Source organism: Melanotaenia boesemani, chromosome 21 (assembly GCF_017639745.1).
Source record: "Melanotaenia boesemani isolate fMelBoe1 chromosome 21, fMelBoe1.pri, whole genome shotgun sequence".
Lineage (NCBI taxonomy): Eukaryota > Metazoa > Chordata > Actinopteri > Atheriniformes > Melanotaeniidae > Melanotaenia > Melanotaenia boesemani.
In genome coordinates, this window is record NC_055702.1 from 5,611,045 (window position 1) to 5,637,226 (window position 26,182).

Below are 26,182 nucleotides of genomic sequence, written 5' to 3' on the forward strand. Positions count from 1 at the left end.
GCACATATAATTCATATTTAGTGTGGTGGAATTATATATGTATATATATTGATTTACAGACACTCCAATTTGAAGTTGTGTAATTGTAAAGTACATATTACATTAGCCTTACACACTTGCAGAATATCTGTCTGTACACAACTTTAAACATTTGTACACATAGTGATAAATGAACATACTGTACATATAGTATAGAATACTTGTGAGTCAGGAAAGCCCTCTTCAATTTAATGGTCAAGTACTGCTTTGAAGTTATCATTGAAAAGCTCATGCAGTTTTTAAAGGACAGCTCTGGTTTATTGCAGCCTGGTTTAACTGGTAATGCTGTAATCACCAAGTTACAACCCTGATGATTCAAACTGTAATCTTAAAATGCCTGATTTGTAATAGTAGCAGACCTGCGTATATTTGTTTGGACTTCTTTGAATTACACCTTATTCTTGTGAAATTCTGAATAGTTTTCAGGATTTCCCCCAGGAAATTGGTTAGCAGAGGTGGCAAGTGCTGCTTTCCTCGCCACCCACTTTCCACCAAGAAAGAAAGAAAGGTATCAAAAGATTTCACAGTTTTGCCACAAAATGAGCTAGAGCTTTTTGTTTATTCAATCACTGGTGCAACTTAGAATAACCCTACTGATCGAATAAGAGTCAAGTACGTCAACAGAAATTTAGCTTTAGTCATCTAGCGCTCATATCATCAAACAACAAAAAAAAAAAAAAAAAGCCAAGAAGCGAATTCTCTTCTTACTCTTTAGCTGTAGAATTGACCATGTAAATGCTAAAAACACTGTTTACTGCAGGCTCTCCATGTTAAAGAGGGTTTCACATATAGATGTGAATGCAGCCAACCTGAAGCTGAGAATCTGTACTTTAATCTAATATTATTCGTATAACCTCATTTGAATCTATGGTGATAAAAAGATCAACATTAAAAATTGAATGAATGATAACTGCTCGGGAATCATATGACTTGACCATTGCAGTATGTCGGACATCTTTTACTTAACTCTTTCTGTCAGACAGAACGTTTTGCTGCAAACACAATTCATGTAAATACACTTTATTGATTTGCATCAGATAAACATGTCTCTGTCATAGCTACATATAAATAAGCTAAATATATTGAGCCAATATAAAAGATGAAAAGAATGAACCTTTTAATATGCCATACTTACGTCTGTACTCCCACTGTTCCCTTTTATCAGGTACGTTTTTAAATAGCTATTAATGTGTTGCTATAATTAAATAAACCTTGTACCTCTATGTAAGTTGTATATTTGTTCCTGAGATTTGTTAAGTGAGTAAATAAGCTTTATTTCTAGATTTAAGTACTTTTTAGAAACACACAACTTTCTGCATCAGCTTTGCTCTGTCAGCAGCAGAGAGGCAAACACAGCAGGAAGCCGCTTTCACATGATCAACCAGCTTAAGACAGTGGTGCGTCATTTGAGACATTCAGTTACTTCTGACTTTCTTTTTTACTCATTTCTACATATGTGAATATACCAAAATCACAGCACAGATGTTTAGTGTATGTAGATGACAATTTTGCTGGAGTACTATCCTGAAATCATTTGAATGACACTCTGAATGTGCTTATTAGCATATAATGTTGTCTTTCAACATTTAATTACAGATTTAGCTGCTTTTTATTGGCAACAGATGGCAAAACTATAAGAACACAGAAAACAGTCCTCTGAAGTGGGCTTAAAGGGGTGAGCGTTATTAAACTTGATTAAAGATGAATTTGAAATAATTTTTTTTACATCACATTATTGCCACCTTGGTGGGTTTGTTGACAGATTTAGCTGCTTTTCAGAACCCCTAGTGACTATCTTTTTTTCTAAAAGCAAATGGTGATAAAAACCCGTGGCTTTTAGGCCAAACCTGCACTACATTGAGAAGAAAGCTCCAGTACTTGTCTAGCTGTCTGCCATGTGTAATCTGTGCAGTCCAGAGGGTGAGAAGCTAGCAGATAGGCTCACGCATATTTGTGAATCTGCAGTTCGAGCATCATAAGAGAGCTGAGAAAGAAAAGTTGCATCTGCTGCCCAGCTGGTGCCAGGATTCTATAACTTAGAGGAAATGTTTAAGACATCCCTCTGTTTGTAATTTTCTCCGAGTCATCATATCTAAAATTACTGCACAGACATTGTTTTTGACTTAAGTGGTTGGTGTTTTTGTTAATTAGTGCAGAGACGAAGCCTCACAGTGATTTCAGTAGTCTTTGGCTAAAACTGAAAAATATGTCAAAATTTGAGATGAAAAGAGTAAAGCAGTTGGAGTAAAGCAGAATTATGTCATAGAGATGCTAATTGGAGTACAATATCATTTAGGAACATTTACTTTTTTTGCACACTTTCCAATAGTAATGGTAACACTGTCAAATTCGTTTCTTTCACTGGCTGCTTGGTGAAACTGGGTATCACAATGTCCTGCTTTAGTTTTAACACTCAAACTACTTGGTTAGGTTGAGGAACAAATAATGGGGAAATATATAACTAATGCCTTCACTTTACAATTTGAAGGACGGCCTTATGTGATACCACTGGATTGAAATGCAAACGCTCAACCCTGGTGTTGACTGTGCTATTTTGCTTGTAAAATGTTGCAAACAAAACATTATTTGAACACATAACAAGGTTAAAACTCGATTCTCATTTAAGTTATTAGGTTTAACATCGTAATTAGGGAGATTAAATTTAGCTCATTATCTATTTCAATGCCAATGTACAATGTAAAAAACAAATGCAACAAAAGCCCAGGTCATTATGGCACAAAATAATAGAGAATTAGTGGTAAAGTTGCAATATCAGAAAGCAACTAGCTTTTAACATTCTAGCTTGCATGTTACTAGTTAGCTTGCTAGCATTAGCATGGTACATCATCTCAATAAACATCTTCTTCATGTTGCTGATTTTGTAGAGTTCAGGACGGTGAGTTCATTGTTAAATCAGAACTTTATAACCAGCAGCTAAACCTACAACAAGTATTAGGGTTACATAATAAACAAATATTTTTCACAGGCTTTGAGAATAAAGCTGTAAAATTATGATAATAAAAGTTTCATTGTATAAAAAAGGCGTAATTATATGAGACTAAAGATGTAATTGCACCAGTTCCAGTCGTTTCCCCTCCACTAAAGCAACGATTTCCTCCAAGTCCGCCTGCTTCTGTCTTGCAGATTCTTTTCAAAGTGCTGATACTAATGATAATGTGGTGCTGATGTACCAGAAGTATCTCCTGGTTTGTGAAACCTATGCTGAAGTTAAACTTCACAAAATGCTCCAAGGTCCTCATTTTAACAACATTCCTCTAAAAAAAAAAAAACAAGTGGTTAAAATATTACGGCTTTATTTTCATAAAATTACAATTTTTTTTTTTTTTTTTTTGTAATAGTTCCACTTTATTCTTTAAGTCTGTGGAAAAAACATTTTTTTAATGTGGCCCTAAGACTCAGTCATAGAACTAAAATGAAGTGTTAATAAACCAGAGTTGTCCTTTAATCTGATATGATCTTTATCTAAAAATCCCTGTATATCAAAGCTTCCAGAGGTTGTCGTGATTCAGTCACCTGCCCAAACCTACAGGTCAGTCATTATTCTGCTGCCACAATCACTGCCCTGCATGACCACATTCACTGCAATTTCATCTCCTTATAAATGTCATACCAGTTTAAATGAATGGGTGGCTGTGTGGGGAAACTGCACATTAGAAACTGCACATGGAACTCAAAACTTCAGATTAACTGACATCAGTGTAACATTATTTAATTTTTTTTTTTTTTTTTCATTAAAAAGTTCAAATCCCACAAGCAGAGTTTTCATTACATTAAATTTTTGATAAAAATTAAATCCAGGTATCAAAAAAAGAGTATAGTCTTTGTTTAAACCCTGCAAAGATAACCTTGCTGGCTGGAGATGATCTTTCAGTATCAGATCTCAAAAATATAAATACAATACATCCAAAACCTGACCATTCTTCTCTTAAAGCAGGTTAGATGTGTGGAGCTCATGCAGCCAGTTGTGTGTGGAATTTTGAATTTTTTTTTTTTTTTTTTTATCTTTTTGTTTGGGGGGGGGGCATGGTCTGGGCAGATGTGACATCAAACTGTGATGAAAGTCGGACTTTGAGGAAGACCGAGGGGAATCCTAGATGTAAATCTGAAGTCTTTGTACAGAAAAGTATCCCAATTCTGTGGCATTTGGGTCTTTACTCATTTAGCTTTAGCAGTGTGCAAGCACATGGGAGAAACTTGTGACCAACATGAGACATGTGGTGCATAAACATTTGCAAAAATATATCTTCATATACATTTTTTGCCTTACAGGTAGACCACATAAATAATAAATCATAACATGGGAAATATACACCAATCAGCCACAGCATTTAGTGCACCTACCTAATATTGTGTAGGTGCCCCTTGCTCTTGAGTCCTGGAAGTTGTAGGGCCTCTGTGGATCAGAGTTATTTTTCAGGCATTCCACTCATTTGGCTGAGACCTAGCAAATTCAAAGGCCAAGTCAACACCTTGAACTCATCATGCTCATCAATTAGTTCTTGAAGAACATTAGCATTGTGTTAGGGCATGTTGTGGAAAGAGGCCGACACTGTTGCTGTCAAGGGAAGTACATGCTCTGCAACAATGATTGTGCAGGGGTGCATGTGAATCAACGTGAATGCCAGAAAGAAAGTGAATGTTTCCCATAGCATCACAGGTCCTCCACTTTCTTCTTGTGGTAAATCCTGCTGAAATGTCCATCCCAAGTACTCATACGATGCTTACCCGGTCATCTCTGTTGCTTACTTGTTCTGACACAAATAGAGCTGCTTTATGCATTTTCGCAGATAGAGGCCAACATGGAATCTCTGGTTTATTCACACATGCCAATACTCAGAGGTTGTGATTTTTTGTGTGTTCTGACATCTTTTCTTTCTTTCTTTTTTTTTGTTTGTTTTTTTTTAAAGAAAAAAAGCCAGCATCCATGGTTTTCAGCAAGATCCTGTGTACAATGGACAAACCAGCCTTCACTTTCCACATTCATTTGCACTCATGTTCCTGTTGCTGGCTCACTGGTTGTCCTTCTATGAACCACTTTTGGTACATAATTCCCACTGAATTTCCAAGTGGAGCAGTAGTTTTGCAGTTGTTTTTATCCAGTCTTTATTAGATGGTCCTTGTCAAACTTGCTTACATCCTTAAGCTGACAATATTTTTTGCTTCCAAAAAATAAATTTCAAGAATGACCTACTGTCTTGCTAATAAATCCCCTGGAGTTGACAGGTGCCCTAATATTGAAATTATCAATGCTATACACTTTACCTGTCAGTTGTTTTTACATTGTGGCTGATCGGTGTATATGGAGACTGAACACATTTACATTGTATTGTAGGCTATGCTAACTTAAAGTGCTAAGATACTTTCTGAACAGGCCGCAAGCATAAAGGTAAATTCTGACTAAAACTTTCCCTCTGCTTAAAAAGAAGACGTATCCTCATCACAGCCCTACCCTGCAGGGCATCATTTAAACAACGTTTGGTCCTGCAGGTTGCAAACCAAACATGGCGAAGTTCATAATCTCCAGTTTGTCCATTTTCTTTGTCAGATCAAATGTGACAGTGGAATGTTTTATACTATCTTAAGTGCCCTGAAAACAGGTTTCCTTGTTTCAGAAAAGTTCAAATAAATTCATATAAAACCCTGATCGACAGTCAGGCTTATTTTACGGTACCCTTGTTCAAATTTCCTTCTCACCTGTCTCTGTATGACTGTTGGGTCATTACAAAAAAACAACTTCTAACAGAGTTTTAATGTTAACTCTCATCGCACTGGATCCTTGACAAAACAGACTGCAGTATAGATGTCAGATAGAAAATTTCAAAACAGAGTTTAAAGCTAGTGGAAATAGTGGCATCAGATCTCCCTGACCAATTGACAATGAAAACTAAAATGGCATTCCGAGCCCCTGATCCTGCCAGTGTGCCTCGCATGCCTCATGATTGGCTCACTTTGATAAAGTAAAGTGTACTACACTGTGAAGCAAAGAAAATAGATATCTGAAACTTTCTTGACACCACACACGACTTATAAAAAAACAGCAGCAATCAGATCCAGTGATTATACAGGCAGTCTATCTTAAGGGCAATCAGTAAAGGACTCTGCATGTGGACCTACAAATCCAAGACGGACCTGCGCCATTTTGCATCCCTACTTATAGATTATGAAAGATAACTGGTTCACTGTCTAATTCAGACTTTCCTTTTTTCTAGATCTGCCAATCTCTTATATAAACTATAAGAGAACAGATGTGAGAGGGTTGTTGCCATGGCAATCATATCTTGCTGTTCTCCAGGTGGGAGTCAATGTGCTTGATGAGGGCATCGTCAGGGTAACCGACGGGGAAAATCAGCTGGCAGAGAGGGCAGCTCCGCATGTCACTCTCCTCAGTCTCCATCCAGAGCTGCAGAGCAACACAAGCACACACACACACACACACACACACACACATGCAATTAGCCATCATAATAAATCACATGTGAGCCTCAGCTTAGTCAGTTCACTGGATAGTATTAGTCAGTCTGTGGGAGGAAAATCACCTCAGCACATGGTGTACGATCAATACAGGCTTACACAAACTAATATTTTTTCTTCAGAACAGACAAATTTGTAGTAAATCAAGGGGGATACTTACACTGAAATACTGATTAATTGTGTAATCCAGTTCAGTGCTTGGAGACAAATAAATAATAAAAAAAAATAGTTCCAGTGGTATTTTGGTATTTTAGAAAGAGATAAGACCAATTATTGCATCAGTTATCAGTTATTCTAATTTATTCATTATCACCACAGAGCTAGAGTCCAAACAAGTGCTGTACAAGTATTTTCAGATACAAAATGCCTACAAATGATAGCTTATTAAATAATTTGCTATGTGCATTAGGAGTAAAAATCAGCAAAATCAGAGATGATATTGTTTTCAGTTCATGCATTAACCGTTTTGTTAAGATACTCACAAGTTAATTTTACTGTAATGAAATAGTACACTGCTTAAAAAATAAAAAGGAACACTTAATGATTACCATGCTACTTAAAGTCAGTCCGACTTTTGGGATATTAATCTTCTATTCTGTTTTATTCTATTCTATTCTATTCTATTCTATTCTATTCTATTCTATTCTATTCTATTCCATTCTATTCTATTCTATTCTATTCTATTTTATTCTATTCTAGTCATTTAGCAGATGGTTTTATTCAAAGTGACTTACATTCTTTACAATCTTTTCAGTTAGTAAGTAACACTGATTGTGAATTAATTTTATCTGCTGTTGTACAAATAAAACAGACAAGTGGAAATAAGAGGCAGTTATCAAGACAACCCTTATAAAGGAATGGTCCTGCAGATGGAGGCCACAGACTATTTCCATGTCTTCATCCCTTCTGGCTGATATTTGGTCACATTGAGGTAACATGAGGCAGTGTCTGCAACACAGAAGTTACCCAGGTAGTGCAGCTCATCCATGATGGCACATCAATGTGCACTGTGGCAAGAAGGTTTGCTGTGTCCCAGCATAATGTGGAGAAGATGGAAGAGACAGACCAGTATACAAGGAGATGTGGAGGGGGCCAAAGCAGGACAGCAACACAGCAGCAGGACCACTATCTGCTCCTCTGTAAAAGTAGGGGAGGAGCACTGCCTGAGTCTTACAAAACGACCTCCAGCTGGCCGCCAGTGTGGATGTTTCTGCTCAAACTGTCTCCATGAGGGTGGTATGATGACCTGTGGGGCCTGTGCTCAGAGCCCAACACCACACAGTCCGTTTGGTATTTGCCAGAGAACACCAGGATTGGCTGATTTGCCATTGGCGCCCTGTGCTCTCCATGGATTACAGCAGGTTCATATTAAGCACATGTGACTGATGGGAGAGCGTATTCTTGGAGGGCTGCACAGACCTCCATGTGGTAGCCAGAGGGACCCTGACTGCAATTAGGATGAGATCCTCTGAATCATTGTCACACCATATGTTTCTGCAGTGGGACCTGAGTTCCTTCTGATGCATGACCATGCTTGACCTCATGTGGCTCGAGTTGTCAGCATTTCCTGCATCACTAAGGCATTGATGCTATGGACTCGCTTATCCGTCCACCAGACCTGAATCCAGCATCTCTGTGACCTCATGTCTCATTACATCCACCGCCACCACATCACACCGCAGACTGAAGAAACATTGACTTATGATGCAGGTCTGGGAAAAGATCCCTCTGGAGATCATCTATTGTTTCATCAGGAGAAAGCCCAGACATTGTAGGGAGAGTATACAGGCACGAGGAGACCACATACAATATTGAACCTCATTTTTAATTGTCTTTAGGAATTTCCTCAGCTGTTCGGTCATCTGATCGTTCCACTTTGTCGTATCCTGAATCCAGACCTCCACGGGTTAATGATTTTGATTTCCATTGATCATTCTTCTGCTGTTTTTGTTCACAACACATTTCACTATGTAATGAATAAAGATTTTCAACTAATTAATCAAGATCCAAGATGTGCTGTTTAAGCGTTTGCTTTATTGTTTTGAGCAGTGTATATCTCTTCAACCATAAGGTCTTATTTTACAGTCAAAGTAAAGGGGACGTGAGATTTTTTAAGATATGTAAATATGTTGTGTTGCTGGTGAAAAAAAGTTAAGATGGCTCATAGCACAAATGAAAAAAAGTTTCAGGTTGACCTAAGAAAACACTTTCAGGACAAATATGAATAACCTTTTGGAATGATGCAGATGTAGCTCTAAGCATCTATTAAGCCTCTATCAAATAAAAGCATGAAAATTTTCTCTGCAAAGGTCAACTCTAATATAGTAAAACAAATCAAAATTAGTGAGGTTTTAGCATGGATAGTTCATGTAAAGAGTTAAGCACAATTAAACTTTTTTTTTTTTTTTTTTTTTTTTACAAAAAAATCCCCCAATTAAGGGATGTCAGGTTTTAAAAGGTTAAGATGTGTCATGCTAATAGCGTTAATAACAGTAATGATAAAAAAACACATCACTTCTCCATAACTATGTCACATCTAAGTTTAACACTCAAGAAATTCAGATAACGTGAAACTGAAAGATACACAGTTTTATTATGTAAAATATCAAGGTCACACATAAAACACTTGTTTTTTTTATACTTCTCAGGCATTTTCCATATGACGCATATCATGTTGCAATAAACTCTCAAACTTTATTTTAAAATTTTTTTATGTGCAGTTTTGTGTGGGCTAATTTTCTGGTTCCTAGGAGTTACCTTGCCAGCCAGTAATTTAATACATATAACATTTACCTTTGAACACAGATCAATTATTCCAAGATTTATGAGGTCACAGTAATCACAGAAACCAGTCTTTCTTTGCAAACGCAAAAATGTAGACCAGCCATTGTCCTTTATTGGTTGCTTTATGCAGGTCCTGAGTGTAGAAACTTTCCAACTGATGCATCAGGTTAGGTATTAATGAAACAAAATATAATTGCGTTGCCTCTGCAAACCCATTTTTTATCACAGCTTTCTCTGTGTTTCAGAGATATGCCTTCACTGTGATGGTCTTCAAGGTTCACATCAAAGACTTTCCATCTTAGGAATTTGAACTTTGTCTTATCTTACTAAAGAATGGACCCTCAACATTATTATTTTTACTTTTTGTCAAAATTCAAAGAGATCAATGTTGTTTTGTGTCACAGAAATTCTGAATTGCATCCATAACCTTTATGCTATGTTTGAGTTAGATTATGCAAGAAGTGTATTTACAAATTTACAAATGGGCATTTTCATAATTCTTAACTCTGTTCATGTACGTGTGACATAACTTAAAAAGAACGTGTTGGTTTTTTGAACTGCTGTAAAGCACATTTAATTCTAGACAGAAACCCCACCTGTTTCCCCTTTCTTGTCATTTTTTTGGGTTAATTTCAGCTCACATCTTTACTCCATCTCTTCAATTTCCCTATCTTCATGCACAGTCATAAGATTGACATCAAACTTCTCCTCTACAAGGCACAAAACAAAACCATGTGTATTTCTCAATGCAGTGATCAACTCTTTTAAAGGAACTAAGAAACATACCTTCATTATCACATTTGGTGACAAAGCTTCTTTTTGAGAAAAAAATCTTGTCAAAATTGCCTTTGGTATAGATTTTGCAGATGTGTTGAATTAACACTAGGAATCTTTTTAAAAATGTCAGGCTTCACCTCCATGTTTTCTGAACATGTAGTTGTACTGACTGTCTTTTATAAAAGGGTAATTAATTTGATGTATACTTACATTGATAGAAGGCCAGGACTGAGCATGATCAGTTGAAATGTACCCAGGTTGAGGGTGACAGCTGAGGTTATTAGGCCTCTGAGGGATGGGAAAAGCGGAGCAGGACGCCGGACCCCTCATGCCACTGCTTGGAACTGTGGGAGAAAGCACTCCCAGGGTCCTCGGTGGGCTGATGGGATGTGAACAGGTCCACTCCTCCTCATCTTCAGAGGACTGTGGGGGCTGGGGAGCAGGAGTGGATGGAGGAGGGGGCTCAAAGTGAAGGTGCGCCACCTCTGACAGAGGAAATGGCATCTCTCTGGAGTGGCGCATGGAGCTCTCCCCGAGACTCCCATCTCCTCCACCACCTTGATGGGGAGACGGAGGTCCTCTGAGCTGCAGTCCACCATGTGGGGAGCCTACATGTTGGGGCTGTTGCTTAGAGTAGCCATCAACGTAGGGCCGTGGTTTAGGCAGGGTGGACACTGGGTCCAGGGAGAAGCGTGGTGGGCACTGGTAAGCCGAGGGGTCAGCAACTTCGGAGTAGCTGCGACGACCCTGGAAACTGGCTCTCAGGTGCTGGCTGGGCGGCCGGTAGGAGTAAGAGGCTGGACCATCATTGACGTCCAGTAGGGGTGAACGGCGATGCATGTCAGGGGAGAGGCGCTGCAGCACTGGAGAACGACGCTGCTGGATCGGGGAGTGATGCGGTGGTGGTGGGACTGGAGAATGGCGCTGCGAGATGGGCGAGTGCCGCTGCGATACTGGAGAGTGCCGCTGGTGGTGAATGGGAGAATGAAGCTGCACTGAGGGGACAGAGAGGAAAAACATTCATTTAAAAGCTTAACACCAAACAGAAACTTGTATAGAACCACATGTCTGTGCACAGTACCCAGTATAACCAGTGGTACAATGTAACTGTACTTCAGTAAACTTGACAGAAAATAGCACATTAGTTGAGTAGTTAAAGATTTTTCTACTTTATACTTTTAAATGGTGACTGAGGCCAAAAATGGTATTTTCTGCCTTCTCAGTTTAGTTTTTAGCAGGTGGCTGTAGCTCCGATGGAGGTGTAGTTATCTTCCAACCAGAGGGTCAGCGGATTAATTCTTGGCTTCCCCTGACTATATGCCAAAGTGCCCTTTGGCAAGACAATAATCTCCATGTTGCCCCACCATGCTTCTATCAGGGTATGAGTGTGTGTGTTAGTTAAAAGCTGCAATAGAAGTGCTGTATGACTGTGTGGGTAAGTGGTGAGTGGTCATCATATGACGCTGTATGTATGCATTTTACCTAATAGTTGTTAACATACACTAAATAATGTACAATATAGTTTAGATAAAAACACAAACAATAATAAAATTGAACCCCTAAATTTCCAACTAAAACTTTAAAATGAACTAATTTTAAGTATGAAAAGTTATATTAAACTTTTGAGTCCATCATTAACTCAATTATTAATGATTAATTTTTAATTTTCTCAACAATGTTCTACCATGTTTATGATTCTTTCTACATTTGGGGTATTTACAAATTTTCTGACAACTGGAAAGTGTTTCTGGAATCGAATTTCAGTAGAGCTGATTAAGAACTGTGGTTGTTCAATGATCAGGTCAGAATGGACCAATCAGAGGTGAGAAACTCCTTTTTAGGAGTGGTATCAACTTCAGTTTGTTTCTTTTCTTCTAAAGTTCAAAACTTGGCATAAAAAAGTAAGGAAATTTGTGTTTGTTGATTATTTCTTTGTTGTAACAATACTCCTTTTACCATTACAAAGCCTTTTTTATTTTCCTTTTAAATGATCCCTTATTTGTTGGATGAGTGGCAGAGTTGTTTTTCTGGGCTGTGACCATGAAAAAAACTTCTCTGCCAATGCCAAACAGCTTATTTTGTTATTCACTGCTCTAAATGCCCTTCCATGTCAAGCCAGTTTGTGCTGGTATTTCCAACATGTGTACTGGAGCCTGGAAATATGGAAAAACTGTATGTTTAGCGATGAGTCCAGATTCTGGCCACCGGATTGTAGTGTCAAATTGTGGAGAAGATGTGCAAACATTATGCAACTTTTTGTGGAAACTGTGCGATGGAATGGGGTAGTTTAAAGTCCTGATCTCCACCCCACTGAACACCTGTGGGATCAGCTTGGGTGTGCTGCTCATGTCAGAGTGGCCAACATCAAGAAGAATGGGATGCCATTCCACAGCAGTGTGTAACCAAGCTGGTGACCAGCATGAGGAAGAGGTACCAGGCTTCTGTGGCTGTTTATGGTTCTTCTAGATTTACTGAGGCCCCGTCTGTAAAACTGAGGTTGTCCAGTACTGTCTGGCAGAGGAACAATAATGCAGATCCTATGCTTTGCTTCCCACAAATGCAATCCCATTCCACTAGATGGGTATCTAAGGAGTTTGGAGGCTAAGTGAACATCTCAGATTATTTGGCATGTTTTTATCTAAGGAGTTTTTGTAAGGCTCTTTGCTGTCCTGCTGGTAGAGGATGATACTATAAGGGAACGAGTGACTGTTCTGCAAAAATGCCTAAGTAGATGGCAGATGTCAAAATAACATCTGTGTGAATGGCCGTATAGCTTAGCAATGAGGTTAAAGCCACAGCGGCATAAACGTTAGCTTGTTACTGCTTTTGTACTAAAATAATATTAACTCATCAGATTAGCTTCACTTTTCAGAAGAAGAATGAAACATTTACTGAACAGTTTCCGTAAATGGCTGACTTTGCCATGATCATGTTAAACTGGGACCAGACCCACTGTAAACAATGAGGTTTTACTGGGCCTGTTTCTTAGAAAAATCCAGCTGTTGCTGTTTTGGGTATTTACAGAGGCTGTTACTTCTCGTTTGGCCAAAGACATTAAATTGTCTATGATATTGTTATCAAGATATTTTAGAAAAATATTGTGATATCATTTTTGGTTGATATTGCCCATCCCTAGTTCACATATCTATTACAAATTCCTCTAGAAGCTGGGGCTGTTCCAACAGTGTCCATGCTTTTAACTATCACACCTGAAGACAGTAATTTACCTTTTTGCTTTTCTCTATTTTTACATTCTCATGACAGTTCACTGCTAATCCCCTGGTACCTCAAATATCCTTTTTGTTTGCTGCTGGTGCTGTTATTTAGCTTCTTCATAAAACACATGTACAGATTCTGCACACGATGTAGGATATTTAGTTTAAAGAAATATGCTTAACTAATGGTCCTCTATGCGTTCATATAAAGATTTATCTGAATAAGTAGAGTTGTAGTGTTTCCTGTAATTACAAGATAGGTTGATGAGTAAGTCAGCTCTGTAGTCACCACTTCTGCTATACTTCCCATTACAAAGAGGAAACATCATTTATGGCTGCTTGGTTGAGGTGTTAAAAGGGAGGGGGTGTTTGTGCTCTCCGAATGAGGAGGAAACAGTTGAGCAGGACGATTCCGTTCACCCGTACAACAACCAAAAAATATTTTATGACTCTACACAAATTCCCATATAGCTCAAAGTTATACAGATCATGAAACATATTTAGGTAACTTGCACAATCCTAATTAAGAAGATGTGCCATTCAAGTCACATTTTTTGTAGATTACTTTAAAACATCATGATAGCAGGGAAAGACAAATACTGTTTGTGGATTTCTGTGTTTTCTCCCCTGTACACTATATAAAAGTGGACACTTGCTTGCTTTACAGGTTTTCCAGTTTGTTTGATCTGTTATCTACAGTTTAGTAAAGTATGTGCAAGTGTTGCCTTTGGGTTTGTGGTAGGTAGAAGATGCACACTTGTGAGACATTAGCTATGTGTACAACTGTGTGCAGGAAGAGAAAGGTGTTGCTTCACTTTTGCACTTCTAAGTTTTATTCTACAACAGTTTGTCTGTTAGTTTCTTTACTTTTAAAGTGAGAAAACACAACAGTAACAAATCACAGCCAGTTGCTCAGACACTTGCAAAAAGGTCGATATGTGATACATCAATGATATTTGATGTCAGTGGCATTTCATTTTGAGAAATATCTATTAATGTTGAAAACACAAAATTTGACATATTAATTGGATCTGAGTTTAGGTTATTATTTTCCAGCAGATATCATGATGTTTAAAAAAATTTATTTGGTTTGCTTGTGTATTTCAATTTTTAATGCAATTTTCTTTTATTAGATCTACTTCACTTCATTGTATCTTTGTTCCAACATGCTGTTTGTACCCGATTAATTACAAATTTTTTTTGTTTGCATGCCCATATTATAAAATATGCTGAAGAGTTTTAGATCAAACTACAGGAAGATTAAATATGTTGAAGTTTACTGAGAATTTGGTGTTTTTTGGTGTTTTTTTTTCCTCTCTTACTTAGAGGATGAGAAAATATTGATTCAGAATTCCCACCATACTGATGGGCTATATTTGTTCATGAGCACCATGGATGCTAACCTGGGCTAGCCTGCTCCTGTGTTGCTTTCCTCAGGATCTCCGTCTGCTTGGAGCTCAGTGCTTGGAGGCGTCCCAACTCCTCTGTTAACTCTGTGTAGGCCAGAGCCAAATTCACCCTGATGGAGGAAAGAGGATGCAAATTATGCAATTATCATAATGATTGTTATTGCAGAACACCATAGTGTTGGCAGTGTTAAAGGTGTTACAGCTATAAGGTTATGCAAACTGTAATCTCTGTCAAATTCTTGTGAAAATGCAAATTAATTTAGTGTAATACTGCAAGATGAAACTGCACCACAAATGCGCCTACCTCTCCTCTGAACTGAATGAGCTCTGTTGGGCTCACACAGACTCAAAAAGCAGGGTGGCTAATTGAGAAGCTTATGTGCTTATATTTTTAGATTGCATGTCAGAGCGAATAATTGAAGTGCATAAAATCACACCATTTTTTATGCAAGATGTGTCATGACTCTCAAGGGCCCTACTGATGGAGCAACACTATTTAAAGAGCTGTAAACTAGGGTGGTTAGATTACAGGCTTCTGTCTTTTAACCATGGCAATAAGCTGACTTTGTCCTAGTTCACTGATCCGAACCCCACAATATAAAATCATGTCATGTCATGTAGGTATCTAAGAAGTTGATATAACAGCCAATATTTTAATCTTTGTAATCAACAGTATTTGAAGACTTAGACAGGATAACAAATGATCTAGCTCAGATACAAAAAGGAACTTTAGAAGTTAGTCAACACCAGTGCCAACAACCCTCAAATCTGATAACAAGTTGTTTATCTTAAATGTTTAACCAGTTTTTATAAACTCCTTAGTTCTGATCTGAAATTGACTCATTTAAGCACTGATGATGGGAGATAAGAATGTTTATCAGAAGATAGGTAGCACTTGAAACTATAAAATCTAACATAAAATCTGTCAAGACAATCAGTTTGCCTTGCCAGTTTGAGTCATTTCTCATACATGGATTAGTATTTAAAGTAAATCAGGTAATCATTACTTTCATTAACATATTGACAACAAATGTTAAACTTCTGAAATACCACAGCATGAATGTCTTGCACGTAAAGCTTGATAAATGGAAATACCTCATGAGACATAAATATTAACCCAGACAGCCTGAACATCTGCTTAATGATAAATGGAAAGCCACTGATTAAAAGAGGATGTAGGTTGTGCATGAATACCAGACTGTAGTCAAGACTCAGATAAAGCAGCTTCTAACCAATTTGATGTGATGATCTTGCTGAAAATTTGCCTGAGCTCATTCCTCCAAAGAGATTGTGGCAGATAAAAAAATGCAGCTAACACTTCTGCATCTCCTGGGGATTTCTGCACGAAGAGGAATAGATATGAACCTCCACTGCAATGCTAGTTTCTAACAGAAAAAAACAAAGAAACGAAAAACTCTTTTGTATCCTTTTTACACAGCAAATAAAATGCATGCAAATTTACAAATATGTTTTCCAGCACACCTACACACCCACTTAATTGAGCTCAGTTTTGTGTGTGTGCATGAGCAGATTCTTAACCTTTATCTCTGAACTATATGTATTTTGTACCTCTTTGATTTTGAGAAAAATCTCAAGAAAGATGTACACAGCTACAAGTTTGCCACCAAAGAAATATTTGAAATACAGTAAGAGCATCCATTTCAGGTAAACCCACAATAAAAAGAATACTAAACCTGAAAATAAGTCAAAACTTCCATTGGTTAGTTGGCTTTAGTAGCCCACCTAGTTTTCCAGCAAACTGCCATGACTCACACACAGAGTGGGGGTATCAAACCCCCATCAGTCCCTGCTTATAGCAAACAACATAATTCTATGTGGTTGGAGTTGGTGGAACTTGGTACTAAGACTGAAATAATTCAGGGTTGTCCGTGATATAGATGCTGATGCTCCCTAATAGCGGCTAAAAGAATCTGCTGCAAACAGGAAAATAACAATCATTTCGGTTACTTACTGGCAGGGTGGGTGGAGTGTGCAGTGCAGTACTGATATCAGAGAATGCATCCATAAAAATCTCGCTGCCTTCTTCCTTCGCTACTCTCAGGTGTCTTTCAGCTCCAGTTGTTTGTGTCTGAATGCAGATGTACTTTCTTCATAGTTTAAATTAGGGCACCTCTTCCTATCCACACTTGTGTCATCTCAGATTTTAAACTTGTCTTTTACAGACCCTCAGTAAAATGCAACACCTCTCAGTCATGTGTGAACACCTGCACGGATGCACACAAACACAAACACCTAATGCTTTCCAATCATTTCTTGTTTCGTAAAGTCTTATTTTTCTGTGTGTGACTAAAAATACTTTTCACATTTGGCTGCATGCATCTGCTCTCTTGCACATATTTTCATTTGTTTCCTTTTTCTTTACTTGAATGTGAGTAGCAGTGTGCACACATTGTACAGTGTACACTACAGTGCGTAGGAGGGGTGCGATAATGCCAATGCAGCATTGATGAAAGGCTTGTGCAAGTGGATTGATCAAGTGCAGAGGTATACTGTATATGTGTGTGTGTGGGAGTTGAGCGTGGGTTGAAATCTGACCTCTGATCTGATGTTTTAAAGAAAGAGCCGTCACTGCACCTGCCTTTGGGATCTGACATTCCTTTTGTTGGCTCGCACTCGCAGAGGTACTTTGCAAATCTGCTGGTGCTCAGTCACTCACAACATGGGCCTGACACGGGGAAAACTTACACTCGAACACACGTGATGCGGCAGTAAAGTTCTCATAATCTGCAGCACGTTTTGTGTAAAAGACAAAGGTCTAAAGGAGAAGCGGAATTTCAAACCCCATGGAGAGGCCAGGTTGCTAACAGCCGTCGAATTGTAGTGTGGGGTTTTCACACTCTGCCGTCCATGTTCTACTTCTATATCGTGCATTTCAGCTCAGCTTAGAGAGGTGTCAAACAGTTCTCACACCAAGGCCCAGTGACGTAGTAAAGCTTTGTATTCTCATAGCTTTGAGCTATTTCACTTTGGGCCTTAAGGTGGACTTTCTAAAAATAAGTCTCATTTTACACACAAGTGAATTTGTTGATTACTTGTTTGAATTTTCAGCAAGAAATGGGAATTCCACTTGAGCATGTTGTGATTTATTGGAAACTCCTCACTTTCTGAAAGCTGAAGCCGGATTACTCAGTTTCTCTGCGTACTAAAGTTTGGTGGTGTGTTAACGGGGTGGGGGTACTGCAAGCGCCTACAGCAGTGTGGCTTGTGGTTAAAAAGGGTAGCTTTTTCTTCTTCTTTTTTTTTTTTTCTCATATTAACGGTTACTAGTGAGACAAATGAAAGTCAGTAAATGCATCATGAAAAGTGTTACTACATGGACCCGATTAAAGAGGCCATAAAAAGTCAAACAAACAAGTTTGTGACAAACTACAAGAAATTAACTTAGTTGTCCTGCATGAAGGTGAATTTATAACTTCTTGATTAATTTGCTGTTTATTAAAATGTACGCATTTTGGAGAAGTTTTAAAATATCACAACTACTAAACTGACAGTAGTCTAATCTAGAAACAGCTGTGGTAATGATAAAGGATAAAGGTGATGCATTCATTTTCTCCACAACACAAACAAAATCTTCTATTTCAATCTGTGCACTTTACACTAAATGAGCCCAATTACAAGAAAAAGCTCCAGGAAGCAAAGTAGTCTAGAGTCAGTGGGAGTTAGTGATATTGTTGAGTAAAACCAAAAGGTGACCAAGGTATGGAAAAAACAGTAAGCTTTCACCACACACTGAGTAAAAACTAAAAGCTAAGAATCTCCTCGCTGCCGCACCATTTACTTTCTGTTTGTTCCCATCGAAACACCTCTGGGGTTTCATTGTGTGGGAGTCTGTTGCCCAACCTGCTGTGGTTTTAAACCTTTTTTTGTACTTGACACCTTGTAAACATCAGATGGCTGGGGCAATTTGACAGGCAGATATAGATAAGCTACAGCTCTCACTGGCAGTAAGCGACACAAATAGGAACGAGGGGAAATTAAGCAGCTGCTCTTAGTCTGTTGGTGCAAGAGGGAGAGAACATATACGATTGGGCTAAATGCTTCATTTAGATGTCCAAAAACAAAACAAAAAAAAAATGCAGTGACATGAGAAAATACACAGGAAGGTGTCCTGGCCTGTGCTTATACTGCCCCCTGCTGCTCAAGTTGATGTCTTGCCAAATCTCTTTGGGCAAATATTGGACACAGTACCAACTGAGTTATAGCTGAACACACCTCTCAGAGTACACATCAGATGCAGTCTTAGAGCCAAAACAGTAATATTCCTCTACTAATGTTGCATTTGAATCCAGCTAGCCAGCAATGGAGAGCTTTTCTGCTTTCTAATGAGGTCCCTGGAGGTCGGCTTGAACATATCACAGCAGGAGAGCAAAAATAAAGATACAAAAGTTTTTACTGGAGCATTTCTTTTTTTCTTTCACCATTGCTTTTCAACCAGTATTACTCTAATACCACTCTATTTACCCTATGCTTTCCATCCATCTCTGTCTTGAAATACCTCCCTCCCTCCCTTTCGCCACCCAGAAATCCATGGTCTTGGTCACTTACTGCTCATCTCCCACCTTCTTTATCCACTCCACATCACACTGCTTGCACGGAGAAGTCATTTCCTGCCGAAGTAGAGCATGAAATTAGATTAGTATGGAGATGCTGGTAGAATATTGCATAAAATCTGACAGCAAGAGCCTATCGAGACGTGTGAAAGAAGATGCAAAAACAACACAGTCAAAGATAATCAGCATAATACTTGTAATTTGTGGCTATTTGGCTTAGTGGATGCAGGTGAGCCCTCATTTTTAGTAGTATTATCCTAGGTTGATCTTATTTTCCTTTTATCTGAAAAACCCTCCACAGATTAAGTGGGAAAAGTCCCTGTAGTCCTTTGTAACCTCCTCTGCATCACTGTGTTGGGGATTTTTGTGCTTTTTCAGCTTATTTCCTGCAGCTTTGAACCTTACCAAAAAAAATCAGTGCTTTGTTGCAACCATGGCTGAAATAACACTTCTCATCACCTGGAGTGTTTTTGTCACAAAACCCATTTACGTAGCTTTTTAGGTCAGCTGTTTCAGGCTGAAATGTTTTGTTTCCGTGATGCCACATTTATATTGTTTCATAGTAACTATCGGTTTGTAATAAGTAAACACAGAGTACATATTCACATCTGATTAATCGCTGAAGCCCCCTCCAACAGTTATTAATTCTCAAACAACTCATATGTGCTCCTCAGAGTTGTTGCCAGTTTGTTTTCACCATAACCGAGTTTGAAGATGACTCCACACATTTTTTCACATTCAGTTAATGGATATCTACGAATATGCCAATCTGGACCCACCCACATCATCCCACCAGCAGCTGACACTGCCTACCCAGTCTCTGCTATGCTACACAATGGCCAGGATTATCCTGGAGTAATTTAGCTGGGTATGTTTAGAGAGCGATTCTCAAGATGACGTAGCTTGCAAGCTATTGGAAGCATCAGAATGCTAATATTAACATTACTTAAATGATATTTAAAAGAAAAATATGCAGAGGAGGCGTCTTACCCAGCTTGGCTTAAACTTAACTGTATACTGCAGCCATAATCGCTCTAATTGCTGGCAGTCGGGCTGGGCAGCCTCTAGCCCTGCAAGCTGCTAATTGTACTTTGTCCAAACTACTCTTTTCATCAGTTTCTTTTAGACATAAGGCTGTACAGTCAATGTACAGTAACAAATTGCAGTTGCAGGATTCTCACTAATCTTAGCTTTCATCATGCATGGTGTTTGGGAGGAAACGACTATCTAACGAGTCTACTACTAACCACTAACTAGTCTACTAACGACTACTGCTACTATAGCTGAAGGGATTTAATTCTGTTGTTTCAAGATCATGATATTTTTTGCGATTAATGAACTCACTAAGTGATTTGCTGCTTGACTGAGAAATTGTTTGAACTTACTGTATGTGAGAGGAGTAATCAGGAAATTGTGCTGACAGTGGAAGGTGGCCCTGTACAATGCATGCTAAGCAAGAAACCTACACATTAATACATAAACAGCAAAACTTTTCATAAATTCCTTGTATGAACACTCAATGTTTTATCATGTTATCATCTGGGAAGAGAGGTAAAATTTACCATGAAACACTAATTATGTTCATGACAGTGATGCAGGGTTTTGCAGAGCTGACTTTTCCTTTTCTCATTACACTTCTCATAAATCATCAAGGACATTGACTGCATCGCAAGCATTTTGTTGGCTGCTTCTCTTATTCTTCAAATAGTCCTGATGCAGTAAATTCTTCCGGAGCAGATGAAAACAAGCCGACACTGACCCTCTCCCTCTGGCTGTTCTGCAGCTGTCTCATCTCGTCTTTCAGCCTTTCGCACTCAGCCTTCAGCTCCTCCTCCCGCTGACACGCCCCTTGGGCCTCGTTCCGCGCCCCTTCTAGCTCCGCCTCCAGTCGCTGCAGCTTTAAATCGGACAGGGTGTCCAGGCTGCGTGAGCTCTGGAGGGTCAAGGCTGGACAGTCCAGCACTGGAAGGAGAAAAAGGAAGAGTCAGTGGGAAGATGCAAACATGCAACATAAAAGACTAAACACTGCGCATCATTGCTTTGTCCCCTGACTAATGCAGAGTCCTTCTGTCCACAGTTGTTGCTCAATCAGTATGAAAGAGCAAAATAGCTGAATTCTTCCCAAGCCAGCATCTTTCATTTTGTACCTGAGTGATTTGATCTGTGTGGGCATGTTAGTGATTCAGCTCCGCTCACACAGACCTTCAGCTACAGAAGCAGCAGCACAATTTCATCGTTTTCCTGCTCCTTTGCTTCCTCACCAAAATAGTCATATGTGTAGCCACAGGTGCAAACATACTGTAGAAAGTCAGCACTAGTACAACATTTTTACACATTTGTTCCTCATTCATTCTTAGCCATTAATCAAAGAACTTTTCTTTACAGACTCAACACAAAAATGAAGGAACAAAAGCCTTTTACGCTCATCTTTTTCTGATTTATATGACAGTTTGATGCTTATGCAAAATGATACCTCCTCCTCATGAGGGTATACTATCGGCAGAGGCATCTGTTGAGGTGGCTGTGACACATTTCTTCCATGTTTCAGCCACCCACATCAAGGGAGCAGAGTTTAGCATCACTCTAAAGCAGTTAATCTTAACAAAAGTTAGCTGTATGTTCTGGCTTGAATTCAGTGCGAAGGGATCTAAAATGTGTTTAATTGTTGTTTTTTTTTTACTATTAAAACACTGGAGTCACATTCAGTGTTAAAACTCTCATACATTTGGGAATTATACTGTAATTAATCTGCATTGTAATAAGTCACATATTTCAGGTCTCTGATCATTTGGTGGTGCAGATGGAAGCAGCAGGCTGAATCATGCAAATTTACAGCACCATCTCTCCAAATTTCCAAATAATTTCAAAGCCAGAATGATCAACTTTGGCTGCGAGCACTTGCAAAACAACAAAATGTTTATTCTCTTTTTGTTTCCTTAAATTGTGACTGGGTAGGAGAAAGCAAATGTCCAAATTCTCCCTAACAAGCTGAGAATGAACCTGACCTCACTTTTCAGATGGATTGTTGGACTGGAGCCACGACTGCCAACTAAATAAGAGATGAGGAGTTTTATCGCCCTGTGCTCTTCTCACTTCATGGTTATAACTTACTCATTAAATCAGCCTTTAAAATGCTTATACAGATTGTTGATTTAATTTGTTGTCTTTAAAACTGTCACAATGTTACTGGTACTTGAAGATAACCTTACAGATAATACACATGATAAAATCCAAATTTTAACAAATGCAGATTGTTTATAGTGCAATTTTAAAAATTATATAATTCCTATATGGAGTGTGATTCAATTGTCAAAAAGAAAGAAGCAAATAACCTTCTTAAAAAAGCAAAAATAAATTAGTTTGACTGCAGTATTGTGGTAAAATATAACAATTGTGAATGCTTTCAGTCATGATGATTGTGTTGGGAAAAAAAGGGAGGTAGACACAAAACTGCTTAAATATGTGTTACATACTAAGATAAGTGGGTCAAGACTAAATATTGTCCCTCTCTACACATATGATCAGTAAAGGTGTCAAATGGGGGGATTGTTAGATGTCATCTTGTTGTAAAGCACCTTTGAAAAATAAAACTAGCCCTTCTACGTTTTTACTAATCTAAAATCAAATTTAGGCCATAGTCCATAAACACAGTAACATTTCTGTGTTGGCCTGTTGTGTGAGCAGTTAAAGGAATAGACCTCTCATTACTCTCCTGGCTCTGGATATATTGTTGGCATATCAAATTATTGACTTGAATGGTGAACCGTGAGCATGCTTGTTATCACGTTCTGGCCACTTTATAAGATGCAAATGTTCAATTAACACAAATAGCTAATCAGTTTACAACATGGAAGTACCTCAACACATTTAGTCACATAGACATGTTCAAGACGACTTGTTGAAGTTAAAACTGAGCATTAGATGCAGGAAGAAAGGGGATTTCAGTGACACTGAACGTGGCGTGGTTGTTGGTCTGAGTATTTTTAGGAACTGCTGATCTACTGGGATTTTAGGGGTTACAGAGAATAGTCCAAAAAAGTCAAACAAATTATCAAAGTGTGGCAATAACTTAAATAACCACTGGCATATATAAGGTATGCAGTATACCATGTCTGATTAGAAAGCTGAAGCTACAACTCGCACAGTTTCACCAAGACTGGATTTTTGAAGATGGAAAACACTGCCTGGTTTAACGAGTCTCCATTTCAGATACCAGGTTAATATAGCAGGGACAGAATTAGATGGAAACAACATAAAAACATGGATCCATCCTGCCTTGTGTCAAGTGTTCAGACTGGTGGTGGTGTAATGGTGTGGGAGATATTTCCATGGCTCCTTAGTACCAACGTGACCTGGTTTAACCACCACAGCTTACCTGAGTATTGTTGCTGACCATGTCCATCCCTTTATGACCACATCTTTTCATTGCTACTTTCAGCAGGATAATGCCCCAAATCATCTCCAACTGCTTTCTTAAACATGACAATGAGTTCACTGGACTCCAATGACCTCCACAGTCACCAGATCTCAATCCAGTAGAGCAGCTTTGGGATGTGGTGGAACAGGAGATTCTCAACATGGATGTGAAGCTTACTAATCTGCAGCAACTGTGTGATGCTATCATGTCAATATGGAGCAAAACCTCAGAGGAATGTTTCAAACATCTCGTTAAATTCATGCTATGAAAAATAAGGTAGGTCTAAAGGAAACAGAGAATTCACCTCAGAACTGAGAAGGTGTACCTAATAAAGCGACCAGTGAGTGTATATGTCATCGCTGTAATATTCAAAGGTCTGCCTGGTACTTACTGTGTGTGTCCGGGCCGGCGTGGAGTTGCAGATATTGCATGTCTTTGCTGTGCAGCTGCATGTTGAGTTTCTGCAGAGAGTTGTCCCTCTGCCTCAGCACTGACTCCAGACTCAGGATTCGCTCGACATGCTTGTCCACCAGACTGGTCTGTAATTACACATCAGCAGTGGTTAGATGGTAGGTTTGAACCTACAGAAAGTGTTTCATCGCATACAACATTAGTTTAAAAAAATAGCCTTATATACATTTCAAAGGTTTGCCAATATAGCTGAGATGAAACTCTCTAGTGGTTATTTTCCTTTGTTACACTATCTAGTGCTGCTAATGTCCCCTCATCTGTTTTTGTGATATTTGCAAACAGGGACTCGTTCTATCTGGGAAAAAAATGGATTCATAGTCAGGTCAAACACATGTAATCTGAACATTAGCTGCAGAACAACACAAGTGCTGCATTAGAGAAGTTGCTAATGCAGTAGCTAAAGAGAGATATTAAAGCTTACAGGCATCAAAAAGAATATACATAATTACATATCTTGCTAACACGTCTCTTACAAAAGCAGCTCTCACAAAGTGACTCATTCAAGAAGTGATTTATCTGAATGTCCATCTTCTGAAGTGGTGACATAAATAGGAAATTGTTCCAGAAAACAGGTCTAATTTGAAAAAAAAACAAACAAACTCTCCAAATATTAACTTTTGAGTACATGGAAACTCTTGACTTTTCAGGAAAACCCTCCAGATTGATGTGTGTATGTGGTTTCTATTTATTTCAGCAGAGTGACCGAGAAACACAGAAGGAGGGCAGAGTGGCAGGGATTTGAGTGAAAGGTGGTGTGGGATTTTTTCTGCCCTGAAAATATGGAAAAAAAAAACTTTACTTTATTTTCTTCTTCTTCTATTTGGCTTTGACTTTGACAAACATTTGTACGGTTCTCTATATTATTTTTGATGAGTCAGTGACATTGCGCTGATCCTTGTGAGGTGGCAGATTCAACATTCTTGCTGCATTTTATACTTTAATCTCTTTGATTATCTCTGAGATTATTTTGCATAATGGGTTTCACTCTAAAATGAGACAGTGTATTATCACAGAGGGTACTTGAGGAAGACGAGCTGGCAGACATGCTCAGTTAAACGGCTCCGCCTAATCTGTTCTTGCACTTTCTCTAAATGATCAAATAAAGCACACTGTTCTGGGGGGAAAAAGTAATTAAAATAAATGTTCAATCCCAAATCTTTTCAAATATTATCTTTTGATGAGATCACATATTGAAATCGTCCATCCATCCATTGTCTCTGCCCACTAATTTCAGTGCAGGGCAGGTGGGGGACTTGAGGCTATCCCAGCTGTTACTTGATAAGAACAGGATACACTCTTGACAGGTTGCCAGTCCATCACATGGCCCATTTTGAAGTCTTGGAGGTTGAAAAGAAAAAAGTCTTTTTATGTCAGAGTGTGTAAGTTTTTGTTCTGAGGTCTTGTGTGGGAGGTTTCAAGTTTTCAGTTGGGCTTCTCTGACTTTGAACTGGGGTTTAATGTGTTCATGATTTATTCATTGTGCTTCCTGTTTTATTGTGGAAAAGTTTCTACCTTTTATATTCAGTTGTGTTTACATCCTGCTCCTCTCCTACTCCTGGTTTCTGTCTCTAATTGTTACATCTGTCATGCTTTTGGCCGTTAGCTCCCTCAGCATAAATACCTCTTGGTTTCTTTTGTTCGCTGCCAGATCCTGTTGAAGTTTGTCTTTCCATCTTCCTAGTTTAATTTGGTCAGTCCTGTGTAGTTTATAGGTTTTATAATATAGTCTTTGTTCAAGTTCTTTGTTACCCTGCCATTGCACCAACTGCTAGTTTATTTAAATAAATCCTATTTTATTTAGATAAATGCTAATTCCTACATCTCCCTGTCTTTTGCCTCCTGGGCCTTTGTCTTGGTTCCTCCTCCTCTGACCATGGGTCATTGCAGTACAAGGATCTATTCAGTTGTAAAATATGCTAAATGTGCTTTAACACTGTCTCGCAAAAATAAGGAAGTCCTTCCCTTTGTATTTAAACAAAAATACTTACAAAAGACGAACAAAAAATT

At 38.5% G+C, this 26,182-nt stretch overlaps 1 protein-coding gene across 1 annotated transcript in view; it reads right to left on the reverse strand.

Moving 5' to 3' along the window:
• Window positions 1-3,444: 3,444 nt before the first annotated feature.
• The window catches only part of tbkbp1 (TBK1 binding protein 1), an 82,066-nt gene continuing 59,328 nt past the window's right edge, over window positions 3,445-26,182 (reverse strand). The window contains exons 5-10 of the mRNA XM_041973235.1: window positions 24,096-24,243; window positions 21,047-21,249; window positions 19,283-19,344; window positions 14,711-14,826; window positions 10,303-11,087; window positions 3,445-6,460 (exon numbers count right to left, since the gene is read on the reverse strand). Coding sequence (XP_041829169.1) covers window positions 6,332-6,460; window positions 10,303-11,087; window positions 14,711-14,826; window positions 19,283-19,344; window positions 21,047-21,249; window positions 24,096-24,243 — 1,443 coding nt within the window. The 3' untranslated portion in view covers window positions 3,445-6,331. The remainder of the gene's footprint in view (window positions 6,461-10,302; window positions 11,088-14,710; window positions 14,827-19,282; window positions 19,345-21,046; window positions 21,250-24,095; window positions 24,244-26,182) is intronic.